Consider the following 19366-nt stretch of genomic DNA (forward strand, 5'->3'; position numbering starts at 1 on the left):
GCAGTTCCGATAAGGCTCTCAGCACGGGTAACTGAGCCAACATGCCAGCCTGTGCTCAGCCCTTGGGACAGCCGAAAACACAGGTAGCCAGCTGCTACCTCAGCCTGGGAAGCAATGGAGTTTTTATTGTAGCACCCATCTCAAACTGACAGCTGATGGCACTGGTGTCACCGCAGACAATTCCTCTAGCTCCATCCACCTTGGGGTGCAGCTGGCCCTGGTGGCAGGATGGGCTTTGAAGGGGAGACAGAGGAAATAACGTGTGAAGGATGTCATTCCTCTTGCTTAACGTGCCCCTACGATGCAGGCGGGTGACTGCAATGTGGTGTGAAAATCTGTGTGCAATAAATTAGCACTTGATCCAAGCCACAAACGTGTTTGGAAGTGCGAGGCCTTGGGGAGATCACAGCACTCACGATAGCTTGGATGTTGTCAACTGCCTGAGTGGTTTCATTTAGCAGAATGAATATTGATCCTTGAAGGTAAAAAAAAAAAAAAAAAAAACACCAAACTTTTTTTTTTTTTAATCAGTGTATCAGGACAGTTATAAGGCACTTTTAAAATACTTAAAGATGGACCTGTTCTCGCTTTTCCTAGGTGGGCTATAAGGCTGCGCAGATATCATGGTAATGTTCCCTGACTTACCCGCACATCAAAAAGCAGGAAACACTAGTTTTATCAAGGTCTTTTATAAAATCTTTTTAATGCAAGGAAGTTGGAGGGAACTGCTGTTGCTTTGTCCCACAACCCTTTGATGAAGTTTGATATACAGTGTGTTAGACGATTTCGCATGCGTGCACATGGACAGCCAGCTGCGGCCGGCGACGGGCTGTGGGGAGGTTTGCTGGCTGAAGAGCAGTGCTGGAGTTACACGGGGAAATGGTAGGAAATGAGGGGAACGGTGCCAGTCCCCAAAGCGTCTGCGTTCACCGGTGGAGATCAAAACTCCCCCTTCGGAAAGCGCATTCGGCAAAGGCAAGAGCCGGCTTGTTCCCAACTGTCCAGGAAATTAAAACAGAGCTTTAGCTTTGCAGCAGATTATTTTAATGTGAAATGAGTTAGCACCAGGCAAAGTCGCTTGAAAGTGTACGTATATTGCTTTAGTTACAACTTTAGTTGTGCAAAACTAACACAACTTCAGTTGAAAAATCAAAGATGGGCATAATGCAGGGAAGATCTGCTGGTCATAATTTAGACCAGTAAGCCCCGTTCCTCTCACATTACCCAAAGCGTGTTCTAAAAGGACTCAGAGCAGCCTCTGAGAGCAGTGTGCCAGCAGCGCTGGAGGGCCGAGGAGGCAGCAGCCATGCAGAATTGCTCACTCCATCATGGGCATCACCAGCCTTTACCCTTCAAACCAGCTTCTGCCCCGTGGTAAATGGTGTTTGTGAACTGTCTCTTCCCAGGGAGCAATGCAGCTGTTCAAGCACTGGAGCATCAGTAGCGTTAGCACCATGCCAGCACCATGCCTGGACCAGGGTGTGGAGCTCCTGTATCACGGGAGCTGCTAACGGTGGGGAGAGAGATGGGAGGCACGTGCTGGGGGACATGGTCCTGGAGCTCAGAAGCACTCGCAGTGCTGCCTGTTGCTGCTACAAATGCTTTGTCGTTTTTCAGGCCCAAGTAGCGGAGATGTGTCCAGTGTCAGACTCTGGACATCCTGCATAAACAAGAAGGTGATAATAAGCAGGTGCTTAAAACCTTTGCCTAAAGCCCAGAGATATTTTCTTCTTTTTCCAGGAGAGCAATGGGTGAGGCCGTTGTCTGTGAGTGTTATTTCGGGAGGAGGAGCATGCAATGGAAACGATTCACACGTGTGGCCGGGCCGCCTGATGTTGCATGCTTTATATCAGTATCAGCCGAGAGGCATTAGAAAGCTCTTACTTAAAAGATTTGTCCAGGAATTGCTTTTGCCTTCACTTAATGTCGTACAGAAGCCAATTTGGACTAGAATTATTTTTAGAGTGGAGTATTTATAAAAAGTGCAATCCATAATTATTAAATCTGGAATGGAGCAATTTCTAGTCCTCACAAAGTACCTATGGAATGGTTGCCATGTGGTCGCAAGAGCAGATCTCTTGGCTGCAGCTTCTCTTGGCTTTGAACAGAAGTTGCAGTTAAACTTTGCCGTTGATTTTTTTTTTATATATTTTTTTTTAACTGTAAAACTGTGTCTGCTTCTTTTCTGGGGAATATCCCTGGTTGGACCTTGACTGCTATTTTCAGAGACAATTAACAGCTGTGGACATCTCTTGTTTTGGATACCCAACCTTGGAGGTTTGTGACGAATTCATGTTCTTAGTTGGAGAACCAGGGGCAGCAAGAGGGAAAGAAAGGAAAAAAGATGGGCTTGGAGAGCATCAGATCTGAGGAAAGTTTTTTCTTGAGTATGTAGTTGGTTGTGAGATGTCTTGAGCTCTTGTGAGTCTAATCCAAGCCATTGGCCATGCACGTGAACCAAGTAGAGCTGCTCTACTGAGGCGTCCTGACCTACCAGAGACTCCTGTTGTGCCAGAGGAAACCAGTATCCTCCCCAGAGTCATCTGCTGAAAGCAAATAACCCCATCTCCTTCCGCTGGATGACCTTTTTATAATGTTTCATCATTTTTTTATTATAATTGTTGGTTGTTTTTTTTTTAATAAATTGGAAGTTCTGTGCTGCAGATCCAGCTCCTTTCCTGGGAGGCATGCTAGTGCCACGGAGGGAGGCCACCCTGACTCCTGCCTGCTGCTGGAGCCATGCCTGTGCAGTGTTACTGTGCTGCTGCTGTTTCCGAAGGAGGGCAGGAGCCCCATGAATGTGTTGTGAGGTCTTTGCTGGCCCTTCCTGAGAATGAAAAAAAATGGGGAAAAAAAAACCCACAACAAACTAATTATAGCTGTGGGTTAGTTTTATTTGAGCTCAGGCTTCTCGTCCAGTGGGAATTGAAGCAACTATCATAGCTGCAACAATAAAAGGTTTAACAACTTCGTAAACAGCAAAGGGCACAGTTCTAGCTTTTCAGAGGATGGTCATCTCAGGGTGAGAAGAGTAACCTAGTCGAAGAAGGCGTTCTCCTCTCCTTGAGTTTATTTTTTAAAGGAAAGCAAGTAAAAACTAAACCCTCCAGCAGTGCTGTTAGCAGCTTTCCTCCGGGAAAGAACACGCATGCTTCCCCTGCAGAACAGACTGTGCCTGGGATGCACCCCCACGGTCTTGATGGAGGAGGATGTTTGAGGATCGTTGTCTTTACTGATGTTTTCTGCCACCAGATAGAGCCCTGGCTTGCTGCTCCATGGCACCCACCTCGCGAACAAGCAGCGTAAAAAACAGCGTGAGAAGGATGTGGTTTTTCAGGGTGTTGATCTAATTTCTCTTCTTCTGTACTGACCAAAGGCTGCTGGGGCTGGGGTGGATACAGGCTGAGCTTTCTAGCAGATGAGAGGAAAATATCTTCTAGAAAGCAGGAGGAAATGCTGTCAAGCGAGGAGACAGCATTCTCTTGCTCTCCTCCTTTTCTCATTCTCACTTCTTTCCCCTGCCCTGGCTGCCAGAGCACTTTCATGCCTGCAGAATGGGAAAAGTGATGTCCTTCGTTGCTGCAGGGAGCTCTGGAGCTGTTGCCAGTCAGTCACCATAGTGCATTTGTCTGTGCCAATGTAAAGGTGAACTGGATCCCCTGGTAGTTTTGTAACCTCCTGACTGCAGACTGCAAGGGCAACTCTTCTCCTGGGTGGCAGGAGAGCTTGCACCCCAAAGCAAAGTGATATGTGCACCTAGTTTGGATGTTAGTTTTCTGTATAGTGAGTCTCAAAGTGTGCAGAAGCTTTTTACTGTAAAGCACTATTAGTTTAGGAGCAATTTTATTTCTTTATTTAAAACAGCTGTGTTGATCAAAGCATGGTCTCAGTGGTCTACGCTACTGCTGTGAGCCAGCACCGCTTGGTCAGCAGAGATGTGTGTTCCCTGCCTGATACAGCTGGGATGGCCGAAATCTCTGACGGAGACGTAGCTCCGGTGGCAAAACCACCTCCTTGCTGGGATAGCTTATTTCACAGCCGTGGGCTGGAGTGCTCTGTGCTGGCAGCAGTGTGGGTTTGCCGGTGGGGACTGCATCCAAACCAGCCCTTGGCTAGTACAGTCCTGCAAGGCAGCTCCATCAGCATCGTACTGCCCATGCAGGTTTCGTATCCAGGCTTTTACAGGTAGATCCATGCTGCAGAGCTTCGCTCTGGTGTAACTGGAGCAGGACTTAGAGGAGCTTCTTTAAAGTGGCATTTCCTAATTCATCCCTGTGTAGCCAAATGAAGATACGCTTGTCGTCCCATGTTCCTTTTTAGGTAAATTGTTCTTAGTGCTTTGATATTGTATTGTTGTGAACAGTCGGTAGCAAAGGCAGCGCTGCTGTTGGGAGTGTGGTGTGTGGCTCACAGCAAACAGAAGTCATCTACCTGCTGTTTGCATTTAGAGCATCAAAGCAGCCAAGCCCAGAACGATACCTGCCTGTTATGTGCGTGTGCACTGAACATTTTCGGGACTCCTGCTCTGTCATCTTTCAACTTAAATTCTCAATACCAGCAGCATGTTCTTTTTTGTATAAAGTTGTCACGGTTTTGTACAAAGAGCAAAGGGAAGAAGCCAGCATCAAAAAGCCTAAATTTGAATACCTAATTATGAGCCTTTACCAGTAACTTCAAGGCAGTTTTTTTAAGGATTAACTTACAGATCTAATGCTGCTCTGCCCCGGCAAAACTAACCCAGCAGCTGGTAAGAGGCATTGACGGTGACTGCAGTTATAGTCATGCTGAGTGTGGCTTTAAAGCAGTGTTTTGTGTTTTCTCTGCATGAAAATTAGGCTGTTTACTCCTAGGGTACAGATTTTTTCAGTTAAGAGTTAATAAATATGCTGGATTAGGTATTCAGCAGAATTAAAAAGCTACACCTTTTATTTCTTTAGAGGAAAACCAGAAGCGTGGCTGTTTTAAGTCCCTTGTATTTGCACTTTTTTGTTGTGAAAACTTTGCAAAAAGGTACATCTGAGAAATAGTTTATAAAGATCCGTTGTAAAAGCAGCCTTATTTTTCGGGTCTGTGTAATAGTGCCTCTTTGTACGGTCCAATCAGTGGCTGCAGCAAGTTCTTTAGGAGCAGCCCCCGTGCTGCACAGCTGCTAAGCCCAGCAGAGCTGCAGCATTTTGTGTGCGGAGGAGGCTGCACTGAGTATCACAAGAGCACTTAGGAGGTCTGTGTATTTGGATGTTTAACTAAAGGTGGAAAACGGGAACAAAGGGAATGGAATCGAGGCTTGATACGGCAGAGCCCTTTGCTAAATTGCTCTTAATGCCTGGTCTCTAACTTGAGATAACATTTCTTCGGTGTTCCTCTTTCTTTCCAGCTTGATCCTCTTCCAGAAAAGGTTTTCCAGCAGCGAGCAAACGCTAATGCGGTGCATTCAATGGAGAAAGTGATTGAGATACACAGTGAGTACAGCCCCATTCACGCAGCTGGTTCCCTGTCGGGTTGCCCCGTGGGACACCCATTTGACTTCTCCATCATCTTGGCAACTCCATGTTCCCTTGTCCTCATTTGTGAATCGTGAGCTGGCTTTGTGCAGCCACAAGCTGGTCTTACTGTGCGTGCAGTAGAGGATCGAGTGATGCACGGGGAGCAGTTGATTCAGGGAAATACTTTAGCACTTCAGGAGGAATTAGTATTAAAACCTCTAAAATCTCTGTAAAGGACAGGACAGGCCGTCCTGTGCTTAGAGTGTGCTCTTACCTCTTCAAAAGCATTCAAGGATCTCTGAGTAACTTGTCTCGTTGGGTGTTGTGGCACCCATTAATGAAGAATGGATAGGCATGAAAGTTAAACAGCATTGCATAAAGTTGCTAATATTCTAGGTTTATTTAGCTGGGGAGGTTAAAAACATGGTAGTTGAAGCTTTCCTAGGGATATTCTTGGGGAATGGCGCGAAAGAGCCTGAGTAACATGGGGATCCCACTGCTATGTCCTGTCATCTTCCCGTGGTCTAAAACTTGGAGGGGGGCTAATCTCCCTTTTATATGGCAAAGACAGAGCTTAATAGACAGCAAAGGATTATTATTTTTATTTTTTTCCCCATGAAAAATGCCTGGTGTCTTTAGAAATTACAATTCCATTTCCAGAAGCTGCTCTGCAGAGTGAGTGCTTAGCACCGATGGGGCACCTCAGCAGCACCTTGAGCCAGCCAATGAATGTATTTTTTCCCTTAAAATGAGCTCAGCAAATTAAAAGGGGCTTTGACTAAGATCCTCAGATCTGCTGCATAGCACAGGAGAAGTGAAGATGTTTGAAAACAAGTCCCTCTTCCCCATCGGCTGGCCTCACTGTACGGGTTCTTGCTTTCCAGCTTTGCTGTGGCTTCTTGGATGACCAGTAAATTTGGTGTGTCCTGCCTGGTGGCCAAGAGAACGTCCTTTATTCTCTCCCTCTGAAGCCTTCCCTGTGCTCTACAGTCAGAAACGTTGGCAGACTGCTGACGTAAAAAATAAATACAACTTTGATTTCTTTAGTCTGAGGTGATTTGCCCACAAAAAGAACATTGGAGTTAGCAACTGAATGCAGGTGTCCAGTTCAAATCTGGGCTACGTCCTTCCCTGTCACGTATTTTTCCTTAGATGTAAAAGTTTCTGAGGGTTTTAAAGTGAAAAAGAAACATCAAGGGTTTTTTAGAGCACCTAAGCTGCCCCTTTCATAAAGGCAGAGGGATGCTGTGCACCTCTGTGCAGCTTGGATCCTCACCTCCAGCACTCCTTGCGCCTTTGTCCTTTTGCAGATCCAGTTTCCACCTCCTGCCTTCCTTCCCTAGCCAAAGGAGAGTGTCTTTCGTTGCCAGACAGCAATGCAGCCCAGCTTTGACATCCTAGGTGTCCTTAAGGGATGTGTGGGTGCATGTCTGTCGATGCTCTCAATACCTTTTGGATTTAAAATCTGGTTTTTCAAGACAGCAGCATTCGCAGCTCCTCTGTTAGTACAGTGGCATGGTCACAGCTCACAGGGGTCGCTCGGGCCTTGCCAGGGCTCCCTTGGCACACATTCGGAGGAACCCGCTTCCACCCGCAGCTTCCTGGCACCTCAGGGTGGTCCTTGAAGTGAGAGTGAGCGTGGATCGAGGTTGCATTTTGCAGAGGCGTGAGGAGTGTTCCCCAGGCAGTTCTCCAGCTGTCTGCGTGGGGCTGGACCTGTGGCGATGCGGGTGTCCTGACTGCCTCTCTTCTCACCTCTGCCCCAGGCAAGTACTGGCATTCACTCCAGCGTTACGCTTCCACGGTGGGATACTCCCTGGTTGAGGCTCAGAAGTGCGAGAACGAGGAGGCAGAGACTGTAACAGCCATGGCATCTCTGTCAGTGGGCGTGAAGCCAGCTGAGAAGAGGTGAGTCGCTTTGCTTCCCATTTATCGTCGCGTCTCGGAGTCTGCCCAGGCAGGGGGAGACACGGTGGGCAGCCTTCTAGCTTAATCCTATCCTTTTAACCATTGCACGTGCCTTCCCCACATCTCCTGTCCTGCATGGGTTCTCTAAAGACCTCATGGGCTGCAGAACACCAGTGCCACGAGATCTCTGTGTGACCTTAGTACGGTGCACACGGTGCCAGACCCTTCTGCTCCAGCCAGAGCTGAGCATGGGTTTGGACCACAATAGGAAATAAGTTTTGCTGCAAAAAAATGTTCACATCGCGCAAGCAAAACCATATTGTCTTAAAAGCCATTCTCGGTGGCAAGTTTTAATTCCAGGTGAGCACAGCTGCGTGGGTGGGAAGGTGATGGGAATGCAAGGCATGAGACTTAGCACCGCTAATTGTCCAGCTCTGCCGTGCTCAACCCTCATTTCTTTCTTGCCTCCCTTCCCATCCTACCTGGCTGTGAAACCGCTCAGACCTGATGATGAACCCATGGAAGAGGAACCTCCCCTGTAGCATTCACTGTCGAGCTGGAGTTCTCCTGTTTGTTCGTCTTTGTCTTGAAGCTCTGCCAAGAAGCTTTCTCTTGTTACTCCTGCGTCCTGTCACGGTTTTTTCCAGAATACGGAAGGACAACCAGGTGTAAAACAAAGCAACCGAAAACAAAATCTCTCCATATCTATATGCGTCTACAGTATATATTTGCTGAAAAAGAAAAATGCCGGTGAAGAGCAGTAAAGGACTGACATGCTGGGCACTCTTCCTCTGGTCCTCACTGGGAGCGGAAAGGGGAACAACGCCCGTGAAGTCTTCGGCAGAGTTGCCAAAAAAAAAAAAAAATCGAAGGTTCAACAACACATATGAAAATAAAATGAACAAACCTTAACGTAAAACTGGTGCTTACAATTTGATTACCCACAATTCAGCAATCTCCGCTTGAACCACTCGACCCATCTTGTAGTTTCATTTCTTGGATTTTTTAAATGGCTCTTGCCTGCCTGTGAGTCAACGACATTCTTGTCGAAACCAGAACAATGGGAGATGGTGTATTTTTAATGGGGAGGGACAGGGATAGAGGGACTCATCTTACATCTAAAGGAAAGGGAAAAAAGAAGGGGGGAAACGGTAGCCCAGATGGAGTCGGCTTTATTGTCTCCAAAGCCATCTGAAGATGAGTTTGTGCCTTTTTTTTTAATTGATGGATTTGGTGCAGCTGGATTTTCTGAAGTTTGAGGAACAATGCCTTAAGTAAAAAACAAAACAAAACAAAACAAAAAACACAAACAAAAAAAAAAAAACACACAAAGAACACAGCAGTTCATGAATATTTTTCCTCTGGTTGGGAAAGCCGAGAACTGCCATCAGGAAGGAAGACTTTTTGGCTTGTGCTGGCATGATGGTGGGAAGCAGGCATCAGCTGAGCAGAGCGTCTCCAAAAACTGTCTACAAGTTTGGATTTGTTTTGTTTTCTTTCATTGCTGTTTCAAAGGAAAAAAAAAAAAACAAAAAAAAAAACAAAAAAAAAACCATTAAGGTAGTTGCCAGGAAAGTGGCAAATACTGTTGGGTCTTTGAAATTCAACCATTTTTAAAAACAAATTTTCAAATGTTTTCTCTCTTCTACATTATCTAGTAATTGAACTTATCAATTTGGTTGTTGAAGCATGTATTAGACACAAATGCAGGTTTAAGACTGGAATGCTTTTTATTAAAAGCAACTAGCATGAGATATTGCTTAAATTGTTAGGTATAAATATATATATGTGTATAATGTATATTCCAAATGTATTCCAAGCTTAGAAACCGGATTCCTATGAATTATTGATAAAAATATTTATGATGCATTTATAGAAAAATATATGTAATAAATGCATACTATAACAGTAGCCATTGGAAGCTCCCTAGGGACAGATTTGTGAATTGGAACGTAAAAGGTGCTTTTGGAAAAGGATCCAGGTTGAAACTTGAGGACTTTCAGATGACAGGTTGGAAAGTTTTTCAGAAAGCCAACACGTTAGCCACTGGGCAACTACCCTAAACATTTGTATTTTAATTTAAGGTTTTTAGTTGTGATCCTTTTCTAACAAACAGAAAAAAAAAAAAAGAGTTTTTTATAGCAAAGACTATGAATTTGCTGTTAATTTTTATATTGATATTTCACAAAACCCTAAAGAAGCCTTGTTTGTGTGACTCTGACATTTATTTTCTATTTGGCAGGTTTTGTTTCTGAATGGCAATAGCGTCTAAACAACCTTTTTTCCTCCCACTTTTCTGGCTTGTACATTGTTTTCCTTTTTTTTTTTTTAATTTTTTTTTCCTTTTTTCTGAAGTGTTTTTGTACAGTGAGCAGCTTTCTGCAGGCGTAAGGAACTGTGGCAGATTGTCAGAGTTTATTTTTCAGAAAGGGTGCGTTTTATCGAGGAGGAGGGAATGTGATGGGCTCTTTTGTATAATGATACCGCTGACTGTATATTTCCTCAGTTCTGTTATAGTAGCTGTGTAAAGAAAATAAGGAGTTTTCGTACCTTCAACGTAGTAGTATTCCAATGGGCGATGTCTTTGTCCTCCGCGCGGATCGTGGCGAGGCTCACAGGGGGCTTCGGTAGCCCCTTGCCCTTGGGAAGGCTTGTGGGACACTCGTGGGACAGCTGGCATTTTCTCTCCGCCGGACAGACGGACACGCAGACATGCACGCACACCTCCCCCCGTCCTCTTTCTCTCTCTCTCTCTTTCTCTCCTCTTCTTCTTCCCGGCGCTGGTAGGGTTGGAGAACTTTTCCCAAAGGCGTTTGTCCCCCCTGCGAGGAGGTGGCTGCCCTGCGCCAGCCTCGGCTGTCGCCTCCTGCAAGCGGCGGGTCGGAGGAGCAGCAAAGCCCTGCCGCGAGGAGATGGAGCAGCTTAGAGGAGACCGGATTGACACACGTGCCTTCTTACAGCAGTGTAGGATAGCACACACCCCTCGTCTGAACAACCAAGGGTAGCTCTTCTTTTTTTTTTTTAATTATTATTATTTTATTCTGTTACGATGACGACTGACGGGGTCGCTTCCAGTAACTTATTTTTTTCCAGTTCTCGAAGCAGCCGTTTTCATTCCATTCAGGACTCGCTTGCGGGAGGAATTTGAAGCATAATCACATGTGTGAGCAAATGCAAGAGGCTTTTGTTTTATTCCTTGGTTTATAATGCAATTTAAAAACCAGACACTACTGTATTTGAGTTTTGCAAACCCAAGTACGTGCTAAAATTCTGAATAGCTTTGGTCATGTAGGACCATCCTCAGCATGTTCTAAAAATAATCTTCCCGTGTAAAAACACGACGTACCTGGGGATGTTGCGGTTTGGTTTTTTTCAACTGACCACTTTGCTGCTGTGATCTAAAATTAATCTGGCTGCCGGGTCTGGTGACTGACTTTTAAATCTTCCTTTTGCCGTGTACACGCTGTGAGCAGTAACCATGTTTACACGATCGATTCTGTTGTCAGCTCTTCGCTGGAGGATTTGTGTATTTCTCCTCTCGGTCGTGGCAAAGCTTTTTCTTTTCTTTTTGCGTTCCTGAGAGCCGCCGGCTGGCCGCGCTGAGCTGGTTTCTTTCTAAAAATCGGAGGAGCTTGTCAGGATGCCACCTTCATTTCTTTCCGTCGTTTCGCTCAGCTTTTTGCCAGGGATGGAAAGATTTTTCCTGAGATGTTAGAGCTCGTCTCCTCCAAACTCCCGGCGATACGGATTTGTCTTGCAGCGGCGCCTGCTCCCCGGGCAGGGTGGGGATGCTCTTCGGGGCCGGTGCAGGCATGGAGAGGGGGGGAAGAGCCCTCGTTTTGAGGCTCACCGGGTTTTTTTCACCTTTTGAGCCGTTAGCTTCTTCATTTCAGATGACTTTGCCGTAGGGCGGCTGTGCCAGCGGAGTGGGAGCCCAGGATGCTCCTGCATCCCAGCACGGTGCTGCCCAGGGCATCCTTTGTACCTGCTTGGAAAGAAAAGAGCATCTTTAAATCCTCTTTACAGAGAAGCGAGGCCCAGTTTGCAGTACACAAGTAATCATTGGGGTTTTTTGTTGGTTTTTGGTTTTGTGTTTTGGGTTTTGTTTTGGTTTTTTTTTTTTTTTTTTTACTTTCAATACAAAACATTCCTTTTTTTATTAGTCACAGTCATGTATTCATTCCATTCTTCCTTTTGTAAACTTTTTTGGGCCCATGTCTTTTACGGGCATTGATATATATAAATATATATATAAATATATATGAATATATTTTTTTAAGTTTCCTACACCTTGAGGTTGCATGGTCTGTAAGGTTGGCATGTCTTTATATTGTATACAGATTTTGCACGCCAAACTTGGCAGCTTTGAAAATGAAAAAAAAAAAAAAAAATTGTGGTTTTGGGTTTTTTTGGGTTGGTTTTGTTTTTTTTTTTTTTTTCTTTTTTCCTCTCGTGGCATTTGCGGAGACTAAAGGTTGGGATGTTCTTGTCACACACACACATGCACCCACGCACGCACCCACACAGCTACACACGAAGGAGAGTGGGAACATTTTTTGCGTCTTACTGAACTTAATAAGAAATCGTGCTTTTTATTGTTAAAGAGTAAATAAAAAGGACTACTTAAACATTTCTCATTTTAAGAAGAAAAAAAAAAAAAGACGTTTATCTAGCACTTGTGACTTACCAATAATAGAGTTTATTGTATTTATGTGGAAACAGTGTTTTTAGGGAAACTACGCAGAACACACAAAGTAAACTGCCTGTGTCATTTTTATTTTTTTTTCCTTTTAATTTGGGTTGGTATTTTGGTTTGATTTCTCAGCTGGGTGGGGAGGTTGGATGCAACCCTTTGTCAATACACGTAGTCATTAATTCAAAGGAGATTAATGATGAGGACTTTAAAGAGTTAACTCTTCAGCACAGCTGTGTTAACTTTTTTAAAATTACTTTTACATGATGTATTATTGCTAGGTTTCACTTTAAACAGTCGTGTACTGTGCAACACTGTGGTTTAAAACGAGACTTTACATCAAAAGGAAAATGTGTTTCTTCATTGTCATGAAGTTGAGCTCGTTCTCAGCTCATCTTCACTTTGTCTTTGATATTGATGAAAAAGTATCCTATTGAAAGAAAATAAATTAACACTTTTCTGTGCTCCATAGTGGAGGCGCTATTTTCCAATTTATGAGGATGACAAACTTATATATATAATATATATATAAAAGTGGGGGGAGGGGTTGAAACATTATTCACCCAAGAGCTTATTACAGATATGTAGTATCAAAAAGTTGTAACTATATTATATTCTACTTTATACCTATACATGCTCAGTATGACGTCACCATTGGTAGCAGCTACCGGTTTACGCTGTAATATAGACACAATTTCACTCTTATTGTATGGACCCTACTTTAAGTGATGGTAGCATTCTTTGTGCTAAATTTTCTGATGGTCCTTTCTTTTTCTTGGTGGAGTTGGAATATTTTTCTCATTCTTGTTTTTGTTTGGGTTTTTTTGTTTTCTTTTCTCTTCTATCTTTTTTTTTTCTTTTTTTTTCTTTTTTTTTTTTTTTTACTGGCCAATGGTGTCTTTTCTCTGACAGTACCAACTTCAATTTCAACTTTATTAGGAGTCCAGTATTTTGTACCACATTATGACAACTTGTTATTCTTGTGGTGTAAATAAAAAGAAAAAGTTAATTATAGTATCACCTTGGTTTCTGTTGCTGATCTTCTTTTCATCTGGGTGCCTGTGGTGTGATGTGGTATTTCATTAAACAGAACGGTTTCTTGATGGTCATGGAAGGGGTGTCTGGGTGCTGAAGCAGCTTTTTGGTCAAAGGATACCCATTTGTATGTCAGGATGCTCACGGTAGAAAAATTGCTAGAGCTTCTGCCCGGTTTCCTAGCTGTACCGAGACACGTGCTGACGAGTGCCTGCATGGGGAGGGGTGTAGAATAATAAAAAAATATCCCACTGAAATACAATTTCCAGCAAGAAATCTGTGAGAGCAGCTGAATTTCCCCCCAAAACCACCGGTGAGTGAAAAGCAGGAAAACCAGGAGGGGAAACCTGAGCGTTTGTGTCCAGCTCTGTCAGTGCTTTGCTCGCTGGAGCTGGAGTGCTTCGAAGCCAGCTGGGTGCGAGCCCTCCCGCCCGCTGGTTCTGTAGGGAGCGAGGCGTGAGCCACAGAGGTCCTTGTTCCCATTTCGCGTGGTGCCCGTATCCGCGGGGCTGTGGCCCGTCCCCCTTCAACCGATGTCCCTCGCCTCCAGGGTGAGTCCCATTCCCGTGCCCGATGGTCCGGTTCTGCTCTGCCCAGTGGTGAGGCTGGGTGGGAGGCTCTCCCCCGAACCCACGCGCCACGTCTGCCCCGTCGGGACAGATCCTCCATGCTTGCCTGTGCTGTGCGTGGCTCAGGACTGGTTCTCAGTGTTGCCCTCAAGTTGGGAGGGTGAAGTAGATCCACGTTTTCTCTTTCATGGTCTCATTTAGATGTGGTTTCCCTCTATTCAGCCTCTGTATCATCCTGCTCATCCCAGGAGCCCACCAAACCATCAAAAATCAACCTTCTCTGTTGACGTCGACTGGAGGCGTCCTCTGATTCCCAAGCAACCAGCTACACTTCAGGCCTGATACCCTTTCCCTGTTTCCCTCCTGGAGGGAGAAGACAAGTCCTTGGGGCTCGTGTTTAAGCCAAGGCTCATGCACCTCTGCGGAGCGGACTTACCCATCGTGTGGGAACTGCTGCGGAGCAACCCTGGCGTGCAAGGGAATGAGCCTGACGCCGTCTGCCCTGGCGAGCAGCCTTCAGGTTTGTGTCCCAGCCTGTGAGTAGTTTATGAAGCAGGGAAGAGTAGTCAAAGATAGTCTAGGGACCCACTCGTGGCTTCAGTGTCTGACGCCACCGGCAAAACCTAAGCAGTTGGCCAAGGAGGAAATTGCCTTTCCTTCCACAGGCCTGGATGCGCGCTTCTTGCTCGTGCGGGAATGAGCCTGCCAGTGCTCGGGGTGATCTCCACAGCCGCTGCGCTAGCCTGTCTGCTCGGCAGAGCAGTGCCACGAGCTGGGGAGTCTGGTAGTAGAAATAGCAGGCTGATGTTCACGGTGTCTGCAGGGCATCCCGTGCAAGGTGTAGGGGAGAGCACACAGGAAGAAGTTGTTTTCTGGTGAGCCCCACGATCCCTCGGCAAAGCACTGCTGCTGCCCCGCGTGCTCGCTGCAGCCCTCTGCATGCGCGGGGAGCATCGTGCTCCAAGACGTGGAGGCTGAGACCTGGGGCAGGACAGCCAGGGCAAAGGTGCAAAGCCACAACGGTCCGTGGCACATGCCTCTGCTCTGCAGGAAAGAGACAAAGTTACTCGCGGCCAAAGCCCACCTAAGCCGTTGCACTTAGAGATGGCGAGAGGACCAGAGCAGTGATCCTGGGCATCACCCCACAGGACAGCCAGCGTCGCCTGTTGCTCCAGCTGTAGACTGGGAAGGCCTGAGCGGGCAGAGCCCCTGTGTGCAGGCAGGGTGACGGCCCTGGGATGGGGCTTATTTAGGACCATGAGTGACGCGGGGGTGGCAGCTGGCTGTAATATCTGCCAGCACAGCTGGGAGGGCGACTGCGAGAGGAGCCATGGGGGTCTTCTGGGCAGAAGGTTGGGAAGGGTCTTCCAGAGAGCCTTCCAGGAGCTGGGGGACCTCATCTGCTGGTGTGAAACCTACTGCCGGGTGATCCAGACTGATTCTTACAGCCTTGAGGCAGAGAGCTTGTCCTGGGGGGAGCAGGGATTGTTTCAAATATGATTTCAGTCCCCATACAGTGCATTTGTCAGAGGCTGCTAATCCTTTAAGAAGCCCCAGGTCTCACCCTGCGAAGCCAAATGTGCACTTTGGGCTCTGATAAATACTCGTTGCTGAGTGGTGGTTTTGAGACCCTACAAATTAGCGTGATGGAGGGAGGCTGTTTAAAAGCGTTGGGCTGGGTGTTTTGGAGGGCAGCCTGTGACAGGGCTTGCTTTGGCGTCCCCAGGACCCGCGGTATCTGATTATCTGCATCTGCAACAATACTTTTTCCTTCTCCAAATCCACTGGTTAAAACCTGCTGGTCCAGCCCCAGGCATGCAGCTTGCTGGGGAGCAGGACCTGGTCCGTGAGTGTTGACGTGTCAGGCCTGCAAATGCATCTGCGATCCAGAGCTGCCTTAATCTCGCTTGAAATGCTCTGGGCTTGCTGTGAGCACATGGACGTAAACCTGATGCGATGCAGCGGGGAGGGTTAAACTCAACGGCGTGGCACCCGCGCCGGGGTCTCGGCATGAAATATATTATTTCAATAACTGCTGCTTTAGCCGTGGAAATTTTTATAGCCAGAAATCTGTTGATCCTAAAGAAAATAATGTTTCTCTGCAGCGAAGGTGCCCCAACCCCTTTGAGGTGGTTCCCTCCCAGCTCCTGCGATGGGTGTCTATGGCTGGGTGCAAGGGATGGATGCCCGGCTGGGCACCAGGGTGGGTGCTGTTCCACACTCTTCCCGAGGCTCTTCAAGGGTTAGATTATTATTTTTTTTTCACCCATTTTATAAGTTTTTTTTAGAGGAGAAAGAGGCTTTTTCTCACTCTGGGCAGCAAGTCAAGGTTTTGTGCTTTAAATTAATGTCTCTGTAGCAATGGAAGCGCTGCAGGGGGAAGAACGGGGTCTAATATTAAATATACAGCCTGAGTGCACAGGGGGCAAGAGTTCAGCCTGTGCCAGCAAAACCTCCTGCTTTTACAGCGGGCTTTGGACCTGTGCTGAGTGGAAGCTTTCTTCTAGGGCTGGTGCATGGTTGATCTCTTACGGGCTGCTCTGATAATCACTGAGGGGGCTGGGAACTCATTTCTTCCCCCTGCCTGCGTCTATCAGGCAAAACCGTCGGTGTAATCTGCAAAGCTGCCCTGTATCATCATGTGCTGCTCTCCAGGGCAGGCAGGAGCGGTTTTACTGCTGGTGGGAGCGCAGGTGCTGTAAGCACGAGGCTGCCGCTGCCCACCCGGTGCTCCCCAGCTCTGGGCAGAGGTCCTGGTGGGTGAGCTGCAGTGCCCAGGGCTCCCCCGGGGGCTGTGCCACAGGGCTGCCTCCAAAAGCTGGCTTCTCTCTCACGACCCTTTTCCAAAGAAACACGGCTGCTCTTTTGCAGGTAGAGCTCAGCTTAGGGCTTTCCACTGCAAAAGCAAATGTTGCTGAGCAAGGAAGAATTATTTGTGGAACTCGGTAAGTGCAAATTGAATTGCACTTACCTTTTAGTAGTAACAGCTTTAAGGAAAAGATAGATTTGGCAATAATGATGCTGGGGGGGGAAAAAAATGTGTACTGAAAGCCTAGTGCTTGGGGATGTTGGTGCCCTCACAGTGAGGGGCTGGACCAGGTGCTCTGGGATGTTGTAAGAGGACTGGGAGCTGAGCTCGAGTTCCCAGCGGGGAGAGGCTGCGAGGTGTTTCACACTGTTCCCTCCGGAGCAAAACGTCGTGATACCAGATGAAAAGTTGCAATAACATGGTCATGTCCGGGAAATTAAGTTAATTAATTTAACTTTCTGCCTGAGTATGGGAGGAAAGGCTAAAGCCTGGCCAAAGCAGCAGAAATCTGCTCCCATGGGTACAACTGCCATGATTTCCTCAACATTAAGGCAAAGCAACAATCTCACGTCATATGTTGGTCTAATCGCAGTAGCTGTAAGCGGGAGGGCACGAACTGCCATTTTGAAGAGCCTTGTCCCCAGGTGGCTGGTATTTTAGCAAGAGGACATGCCTCAGACCACCCAGGTAAATAGTGGGAGGAAGAGTGGCAGATCTAAAAGGAACACAAGCAAAGCCAAGCAGGACCAGCCAGCATGGGTGGCTGGCGCTCAAAGCTGATGCTCTTTCATCCCGCCTGCAGACAGCAGTGACCCACGTGAGATCTGCCAAAAGCCAATCCAGCTGCAAAGAAACACCATGTATGAAAGGAACAGAACTCAAGAGATCCTACAAGCCGAATCAAGGAGCTGTAGGAACACAAAACAAAGCATTGAAGAAGAATACCCAGAGACCCTGCAGTCACCCTACCAAGACAGAGCCTTTGAAATGCCGGTAAGTGTTTACTCCCAGGTGGAGCAAATGCAGACGGTGTGCCAAAAGTCAGTTCAGAGATACTGGAAACCCTGGTGCTGGCCAAACGAGTTGTGGTGTGGGCACAGAGCAATGGGATGGAGCTTTGTTTTTCAGCTGTGGATGAATTAGCAATTGCCCTCACAGTCTGCCACAGGGTATGGCTGTAACAACACGTGTGTTTGCATGAAGATGCCCGTTGCCAGGAGAAGAGAGAGGTTCGAAGCAGAAAGAAATGCCTTGCAGACCATGTCTGCAAACAAGACTCAGTCAGGTCATCCAGTGACAGGCTCAGTAACGCTGGGAATTTTCCAAGGGAACCCCAAAGGTTGATGACATCTGCCGCTAAGACTGTACAAAGGAATATACCGATGGCTGCAGGTCTCCATGAAGATGTGAACAACATACTAGAAGTCCTAGACATGCCTGATAAGGGCAGGTTAGGCTCTCCAACCTGCAGTACAGCCAGTCCCCTCCTCAGGGATCTACAGATGTTACAACGTGTTGTGGTGGATTGACCCTTGGCTGGCAGCTAAGCCCCTACCCAGCCACTCACGCACTCACCCACCCACAGCAGGATGGGAGAGAAATGTAAAGGTAAAAGCAAGAAAAGACAGTTTGAGAAGGGCCAGGAGGGTCGAGCTGCGAAGGCTCGGCTAAAGAATGTTGCAAAGCAGAAGAAAGGAAGGAAAAGCCAAGGAAAGTGGTGGTGAGCCATCCATGAATGCAAGGCTGCTCCTGTGGGAGCTGCGCAGGGAACAGCCATGGGGAGCAAATCTCTGGAGATGCCTGAAAACCGGGGCTCCTCAGCAGGGCTGTGCAATGCTGTTTGCAGGATAGCAGAGAATGTATTTTAGTAATTGTGGAAGTGATGAAAAACCCAACGCTATAGGTAGTGAGGAAGTCACAGTCTGCCTTTTTTACAACAGCATAACTTAGCAAAAATAGTTTCTGCTGAGGATTGAGAATATATTCGTATTTCATGGCTGTGCAAATAGTATCTCAGGCTGCGCTAATGAAAGGCTTCAGCAGGGACGGAGAAAATCTAGAACTAATTACAGGCTCTGAGAAAAAGGGATTGTCTCTGTTTACTAAGGGGCTTATCGGGTAGGACTGTGGGATTTGTGCATAATTAGAAGGATGTGGAAATCTGGGAAGCCACCTGGGAGGTGATTGCACAGGGCTTGGATTTGTCTTTTGAACTCTCTTATGCTACCCAAACCTGAAAATGCCCAGAAAACCAGGGGATAGAGCAGAAGCAACCGGTGCTTAGCCAGGAGACTGTCAAACCCTCCACAGCTGCAGACACAGGAACAGCCTCTCCTCTAGGACCAGCCTGAGGGCAGCACAGCAGCAGCGGTCCAGGATGGGGGCTGCCATGTCGTGGGCAGGCGTCACCCCCGTGGGTCCCCTGACGCTGGGCAGCAGCACCCTGCCGCCACGTGCTTTGCTTTCTGAGCTCAGAAAGGGACTGTGAACCTCCCTGGGGGAGCCATGGGGGTTTTTCAGGGCGGTTGGAACGGCAGGGTTCTGCTCTCCATCATGGCCACCTGCACGGGGAGCTGGTCCCCGAGCATCCTGCACACCCCCAGCCCAATGCGACGGGGCAGCAGCTGCAGCCACCCACAGGTCCTGCTCCAGGGGGAGCGGGCAGCACCGTGCATGCTTCCAGCTAAAACCAGATTTTTATCTCTCAAAGGAAAACAGATGAGGCTGGAGATGAAGTGGGGCCGGGAAACTGAGCAGGGGAAGGAGCAGAGCTGCCCGCAGTGTCAGCAGTGAGGCCCTGGTCTTGGTGGAGAGCAGCGGCTGAGAGCTGCCCTCCTGGCTAAAGCGTTGCTCCTGCATCTTCCAGCCT

General features: G+C 47.3%; 1 protein-coding gene across 12 annotated transcripts in view; it reads left to right on the forward strand.

Moving 5' to 3' along the window:
• The window catches only part of HDAC4 (histone deacetylase 4), a 270456-nt gene extending 253741 nt beyond the window's left edge, over positions 1-16715 (forward strand). For all 12 annotated transcript variants that reach the window (XM_080400678.1, XM_080400686.1, XM_080400685.1 and 9 more), the window contains 3 exons: positions 5375-5459; positions 7250-7391; positions 7894-16715. In XM_080400678.1, the coding sequence (XP_080256804.1) occupies positions 5375-5459; positions 7250-7391; positions 7894-7933 (267 nt within the window). In that variant the 3' untranslated portion in view covers positions 7934-16715. The remainder of the gene's footprint in view (positions 1-5374; positions 5460-7249; positions 7392-7893) is intronic.
• The last annotated feature ends 2651 nt before the right edge of the window (positions 16716-19366 follow it).

Source organism: Falco punctatus (assembly GCF_963210335.1).
Source record: "Falco punctatus genome assembly, chromosome: 8".
NCBI lineage: Eukaryota > Metazoa > Chordata > Aves > Falconiformes > Falconidae > Falco > Falco punctatus.